Source organism: Cyprinus carpio, chromosome A23 (genome assembly GCF_018340385.1).
Source record: "Cyprinus carpio isolate SPL01 chromosome A23, ASM1834038v1, whole genome shotgun sequence".
NCBI lineage: Eukaryota > Metazoa > Chordata > Actinopteri > Cypriniformes > Cyprinidae > Cyprinus > Cyprinus carpio.
Genome location: NC_056594.1, coordinates 14,056,628 through 14,063,740, shown reverse-complemented (window position 1 = coordinate 14,063,740; position 7,113 = coordinate 14,056,628). Strand labels below are relative to the sequence as shown.

General features: G+C 31.7%; 1 protein-coding gene across 2 annotated transcripts; it reads left to right on the top strand.

The window, feature by feature from the left end:
* Positions 1-852: 852 nt before the first annotated feature.
* LOC122135092 (ankyrin repeat and SOCS box protein 8-like) lies at positions 853-6,440 on the top strand. 2 transcript variants are annotated; one of them, XM_042713257.1, is made up of 4 exons: positions 853-1,007; positions 3,446-3,630; positions 3,705-3,809; positions 4,690-6,440. In XM_042713257.1, exons 2-4 carry the CDS (start codon positions 3,502-3,504, stop codon positions 5,380-5,382), a joined length of 927 nt encoding a protein of 308 aa, XP_042569191.1. In that variant the 5' UTR covers positions 853-1,007; positions 3,446-3,501; the 3' UTR covers positions 5,383-6,440. The 2 variants fall into 2 exon arrangements, with proteins under 2 accessions (XP_042569191.1, XP_042569189.1); XM_042713255.1 differs by having other exon boundaries at positions 917-1,103.
* Positions 6,441-7,113: the final 673 nt, after the last annotated feature.

Here is a 7,113-nt window from a genome sequence, read left to right as displayed (position 1 = left end):
GTGATAATGATCCTAAAAATTCAAATTTGCATCACAGAAATAAATGATAATTTAAAGTATAATAAATTTAAAAACAATTATTTTAAATTGTAGTAATATATCACAATATTACATTTTTTTTCTGTATTTTTGATCAAATAAATGCAGGCTTAATGTTCTTTCAAAAACATTAAAAATAGTAATGTTTCCAAATATTGTATCTGTACTGTACTGTATATATATATATATATATATATATATATATATATAATTTATTTTATTTTTTGTAAAATTGTAAGTCTTTACTGTCAGTTTTGATCAATTTAATGCATCCTTGCTGAATAAAAATACAAATTTTTAGTATTAAAAAAAACAATAAGACACCGTAATTATTTTTAAGTGGTAGTCTATATGCAAGGGATACTGTGCATACATTATCACACATACACAAAATTATGTGTATAATTACAAAGTCATACATAAAGTTTGATAAATCTCAGAATAATTTATCTAACTGCTATTCTGGAAGGTACATTTTAATAAAAGCATAGGCAAATGGTAAATACATGTCAATTTTCAGATACAGTCATCTCAAAACCCATTGAAAAACAAAACAATTTACAGTAACTTGTCACAGTAAACTATCAATATTTATAACCCTGTTTCATTTGATGTTTCTTTTTTAAAAATTGTACTGTAACAGGAAACAATCTGCAGTGTGAGGACGCTGAGTGATATAAAGGGTCATTCTCTCAGGAGCCCCTCAGCACAGGGCCCGTCGTGTGCGGGGCTATATTTGGCACAAACAGTAGGGTATGTAAAGAATGGCCCCTCACAGACGCGCATAACTAATTTCAGCCATATTCCTTTCCGCATCTACACGCTACAAATGTGTTTCGCAGATACAGACAGACGGATAAATGGCGTTTAAACTTGCTTGTCACTTCCTCTCGTGACGTCACTGTGTTTGTGTCGCGCGCTGACACACTGGCAGATTAGCTACAAACCTGCAGCTGTTTTCGGTTCTTGTAGGTATACCGTTTCAACACTTAACCGTCTTCGATTACATACTTTGCGTTTTGCTTTTGTTTTATTCGAGCACTCGCGCCTAAGAAGATCCGGAGGTAAGAAAATATGTTATTTCTCGTCCCGGGTGTCGAAACTAGCTCCAAACGGCTAACGTTAGTTCACTCCGGTAGGACGCGTACAGAAATGAGTAATAAAAATAAACATAAGCCTGCCTTAAAAATAAACAAAAACCATTTAATTTAGATGCAGCCAGACTTCTATGTTGACTGGCTCTATTAAGCTGTCATGTTTTAGACTTTGTTTGCTTGTTAAAGCTTGTGTTTCTTCAGTAGCTGATCTGTCATGCGACCTTTTGTTGACAGCTTGACAAGAAGACGAGACGAACAGCAAACAGCCCTTTTGCTTTATTTATTAGCATGACCATGTTGCATGCATGCTTTGATCAATATTTATAAGACAGATCGAGTGTGTCAAGCACCTGCTACACAAAGAATAACTATATGATATTAGTATAAACATTATGTCTGAAGCTTGATCTAACCCACTGTAGTATTACCTAACCTAACGTTAGATGGAGTAGCGAAATTTGCCAAAATTAAATATTAAATGAATGAACAAATGTTTCGAAGAGATGCATTATTGATCCTCATTACCATATGGACAAAAAAAAAAAAAATAATAATAATAAATAAATAAATATAGAAAAGGATTTTGGAATTGAAGAAGTGAAAGATTAACTAAATACAGTAGTCTATAAACAAAACAATAAATAAAAACAGCAGGTACTTTATTTTAACATTTATAGGCAAATTGATGTAAAAAATAAAGTACTAATTTTGATGAGAAATTAAACCTTTATAATTAATTTAATATTTATTTATTTATTAATGATATATTTGCATGTGTGTATATATATATATATATATATATATATATATATGTGTATATATATCTATATATAATATATATATATATATATATTTATATATAATATATATATAAATAACCTTGCAAATATTAAAAATAAATAGATACATGCAAATATATCATTAATAAATAAATATTAAATTAATTATAAAGGTTTAATTTCTCATCAAAATTAGTACTTTATTTTTTACATCAATTTGCCTATAAATGTTAAAATAAAGTACCTGCTGTTTTTATTGCTGTACTGTGTGTATATATATATATATATATATATATATATATATATAGTACAGGTCAAAATTTGGAAACATTACTATTTTTAATGTTTTTGAAAGAAGTTTCTTCTGCTCATCAAGCCTGCATTTATTTGATCAAAAATACAGAAAAAATGTAATATTGTGATATATTATTACAATTTAAAATAATTGTTTTTAAATTTATTATACTTTAAATTATCATTTATTTCTGTGATGCAAAGCTGAATTTTTAGGATCATTATCACATGATCCTTTAGAAATCATTCTAATATGATGATTCATTATCAAAGTTGGAAACAGTTCTGCTGCTTAATATTTTTCAGAACATGTGATACTTTTTTAGGATACTCTAATGAATAAAAAGTAAAAAAATAAAAAATAAAAAAAGAAGCTATGTTTTTAAAATATAAATATTTTGTAATAACAATATACACTACTGGTCAGTAATTTGGGGTCAGTAAATTTTTTTTCTTTCTTTTTTTTAAATAAAATCAATACTTTTATTCAGCAAGGATGTGTTAAATTTTTTATAAGGGTTTGTAAAGAAAATATATTATTAGAATATATATTATTTAAAAAAAAATTATTTTGAATAAATGCAGTTCTTTTTAACCTTTTATTCATCAAATATATTAGACAGCAGAACTGTTTCCAACACTCATAATAAATCAGAATATTAGAATGATTTCTAATGATCATGTGATAGACTGGATGTTACATGTGACACTGAAGGCTGGAGTAATGATGCTGAAAATTCAGCTTTGCATCACAGGAATAAATTATTTTTTTAAAGTATATTCAAATAGAAAACTATTATTTTAAGTTGTAATAATATTTCACAATATTACTGTTTTTCTGTATTTTTTATAAAATAAATGCAGCCTTGATGAGCAGAAGAGTCTTCTTTCAAAAAACATTAAAAATAGTAATGTTTCCAAACTTTTGACCTGTACTGGTGTGTATATATATATACTATATATATATATATATATATATATATATATATATTATATCTATAATATGTATATATATATATATATATTATTAATTTATTATAAATAAATGTATCATATATTATTATTATTAAATAAATTGTAAATGTGTCAGTAAGCATATCCCTGTTGACATAAAGCAGTACTAAAGAGATTGTATGATTCCTAATGTAAAGATATTACTTGTTCTATCAACTTCATTCTCTTGTTAATCTGTTTTCTGCTTTCTTTTTTCTTGGATTAATTTTCTCACTTTCACAGCCATCTCATTTCGGTGTGGCATCACCCTGTGTGGGTGAAATGTCCTTTAGTTCCACATGAGCTCTACTATGTGGTACATCATGCAGAGTATTCAGAGCAAATACTCATTGTCGGAAAGGCTCATTCGAACCATAGCTGCCATTCGCTCCTTCCCACATGATAATGTGGAAGACCTTATACGCAGGGTGAGTTGTGTTACCGAAGCTTTAGAAAGTGTTTCATAGATTCCGTTCTGAATGAATATGTGCTTCTTTCACAGGGAGCAGATGTGAACCGGATGCATGGCACGCTGAAGCCCCTGCACTGTGCCTGTATGGTGGCTGATGCTGACTGTGTGGAGCTTTTGCTGGAGAAAGGTGCTGAGGTACAATGTAACAAGAGTCATTCTTTTTGAGTTTGCAAACTGAAGTCAATTCCCTAAATTCAGTGTTTTGACAGTTTAAAAGTAAAGCGTGCAATTTTGTTGCCACTAGTGGCGGAGCAATTATACAATTTAGTGTTACGTTGTTAATGGCTCTGTGGCAAGTAAGTGATTAAAGGTCTTTTCTAGTTTAAAACATGTCAAGATTTTTTTTCTTACATTTTGAATAATGCACATCTTTATTTTTCAAAAAAGTTAAATCTTTTTTTTCAAGGTAAAAGTATTTGTTTACAAATCCCAAATTAATATGTTATAAAAATCATTAGATTTTTGTTATAAAAAGGTCAAAATATATTATTGTCTTTAATACTTTAATACACTAATTATATTGTACATAATGCCTCTCTATGACATCATTTCCTGTTTTTTTTTTTCCTGTATATTTTTGCTTGTTGGTTACAGCACATGACTTTGATTTGGCAGACTAAAGTTTTTGATATTAATAAGAAATGAGAAAGTTTTGTTAAAATTTATGTACACCACCGTTCAAAAATGTTGAGGACAGTATGATTTTTTTCAAAAATAAATTAAAACATTTTAAGCAAGGATGCATTAAATTGATCAAAAGTGATAGTAAAGACATTAATAATAATATAAAATATTTATATTTCAAATAAATGCTGTTGATATGAACTTTTTTTATTCATCAATAAATCCTGAAAAAATGTATCATGGTTTTCACAAAAATATTTTTTTTCATGTGTCTGGTTTCTTCATTATCATATTAGTAAAGATGCATCACCCCAACATTTTTAACACTTAATTTTTGACAGAATTTGAATTCAGAATTAAAAATAATAATAATAATAATTTTCTCACACAGGTAAACGCCTTGGATGGCTACAACCGCACTGCCCTGCATTATGCAGCGGAGAAGGATGAGGGTTGTGTGGAGCTGCTTCTAGAATACGGGGCCCAGCCAAATGCTCTGGACGGCAACAAGGATACGCCACTGCACTGGGCTGCCTTCAAAGATAACCCCGAGTGCGTACGGGCCCTGTTAGAGAGCGGCGCGTGCCCGAATGTCCGGGATTACAATAACGACACACCCCTCAGTTGGGCAGCCATGAAAGGCAACCTGGAGAGTGTCCGTGTGCTGCTAGAGTACGGCGCTCAAGTCCACGTCACCAACCTAAAGGGCCAGACGCCCATCTCACGGCTGGTGGCGCTGCTGGCTCGGGGCTTGGGCACGGAACAGGAGGAAGAGTGCCTGGAGCTGCTTTGCCGTGCCGCGGGGAGGATCGAGATCCGCAGGGCCGACGGCTCTTTACCACGTGAGCTCAGTAAAGATCCTCAGTTACTGGCTCGACTCACTAGCCTCGTAGCCCAACCGCCCTCGTTGCGAGCCTTGGCACGCTGCGCCGTTCGTAACAGCCTGGGAGTTCAGTACCTCCCATCTGCAGTGAAACAGCTCCCGCTTCCAGAGTCAGTAAGAATATGTGCTCCTCAGAGACTGAGCGAGAAGACTGTCCTTAATGTCAGACGTGGAGGAGGTAGATGTCTTCTGTATACGTGAACACGTGATTGTAATCACACTGCAATCTGAAGTGTGTCTGTCTATATACAGTGAGTGAACAAGTGAGGAAGTTTCACGTTTCTTTTGTTGCTATAATGTCATCAAGCAAATTCAGATACATGCAGTACAATTATGTGCTTTGGTGCAGAGAAATACTGATCTGGTTAGGACAGAGATGTCAATAATGCACTCATAATGTTTAAATATCAGTAGATAATATGTGAAACACTCTAATTGCAAAAACAAGAAATAATTTAAAAAATATTATTTACTAGTAAATCCTTTTACACACTTAAAACACTTTGACAGCACTTATAAGTTATAATTATATATTCAATTTGTTTCAAACTTATACTTGAAGATAAAGTTTTTATTTATGCAGTAATTTCTTTTTAAGATAGTAACTAAAACCTTTAGGTAAAATTTTAAAGTCAAATAAATATTAGCATTTCTGTTAAATCGTTTTATGAGGCTTTCCAGTCATCAAAAATAATCCTGGAAAAGTGGGTGAAATTTTGCTAAAATCTAGTAAATTTACCACAAAGTAACCTTATATATGTTTTATATTTGTTTACTAAACTCTGGCATTTTGAAGCAGAACAATGTAAGAACACTTCATTGGATTTCAAATCAATATCTATTTCTGTCCATCTATCTAATAATTATGAATATTTCTCTTGAAAACTACCTGGTTTAGTGTGTTGGATTGTATTCCTTTTTTTGGTGCTTATGATTGCAGAAAGTGAGCTGTACTTTTGCGTTTGAGATGAAAACACAGCAAACCTTAAGAATATTCTATGTCAGTAATGGGAATGTTCATTTTTTTAGCTTCACAGTGTCATGTTGGCATGATCATTATAAACGCTTGCAAACCGTGAATGGGATGTCTTAAATGACTTCATGTCAACACTAGTGTCACATCTTGTGAACCTTGAAAAGATTTTTTTGCAGTTTTGTTTTCATTTCACTGTTGTTATATTGCTTGATAAAGAAGTATGTAGTGCTTACATCTAGTTTTATGCATGCAGACTAACCAGTAAAATCCTTCATGCATTGTTCAAGTGTTTTACAGCAGTTTTTTTTCTCCAAAACACGTGCAACATGAACGTGAATACATCATTTGCCTTAATGATACGAAACCTTAGTGGAGTCATGTGTGTATAATTTTAACCAGTAGAGGGTGCTGGAATACCACATGCTATAAAACAGTCAGCTAAAGATACAGAATTATGCCATTTACCTTGTTTGTAAAATAATAATAATATTTTTTCACGAAAGAAACATACTGTCACATATCAGACCATCAGGAACAAATCAACTGAGGTTGAATCCATGTTTTTGTTTTCTGAATAGGATATGTAATAACGAGAAAGAATCATATTTTAATTGCATACATTTCACTTCCTAACTTAAGCAAGTGAATTTGTGTTTTGCATCATGCTTTATTTAAACTCCTGTCTAAGCACAGGATGTCCTCTTTAAGAGAATGTAAATCGGTCAGGAAGGAAACACAGCAAGGCTGAATAAAGGCCCTCTGCTTTCAAAACCATCACCTTCAGTTTACATCACGATTCTCCTCTTCATCGTTGCTTTACATAGTTAATGCACAGCAAAATCAGTATTTTACTGATCCAAGATTTTAAACCTGGAAGACTGAAAAACAAACAAACAAAAAAAAAACTTTCTAACGTCTTTAAGAAAAAAGTCTGGGATTAATATTGAATTTTTTTC

Bases quoted from the DNA above. Each gene is read 5' to 3' on its own strand.
- LOC122135092 (XM_042713257.1), top strand. From the start codon at position 3,502: ATGAGCTCTACTATGTGGTACATCATGCAGAGTATTCAGAGCAAATAC. The intron at 3,631-3,704 runs GTGAGTTGTGTT...CTTCTTTCACAG, and splicing joins TGGAAGACCTTATACGCAGG to GGAGCAGATGTGAACCGGAT. The intron at 3,810-4,689 runs GTACAATGTAAC...TTTCTCACACAG, and splicing joins TGCTGGAGAAAGGTGCTGAG to GTAAACGCCTTGGATGGCTA.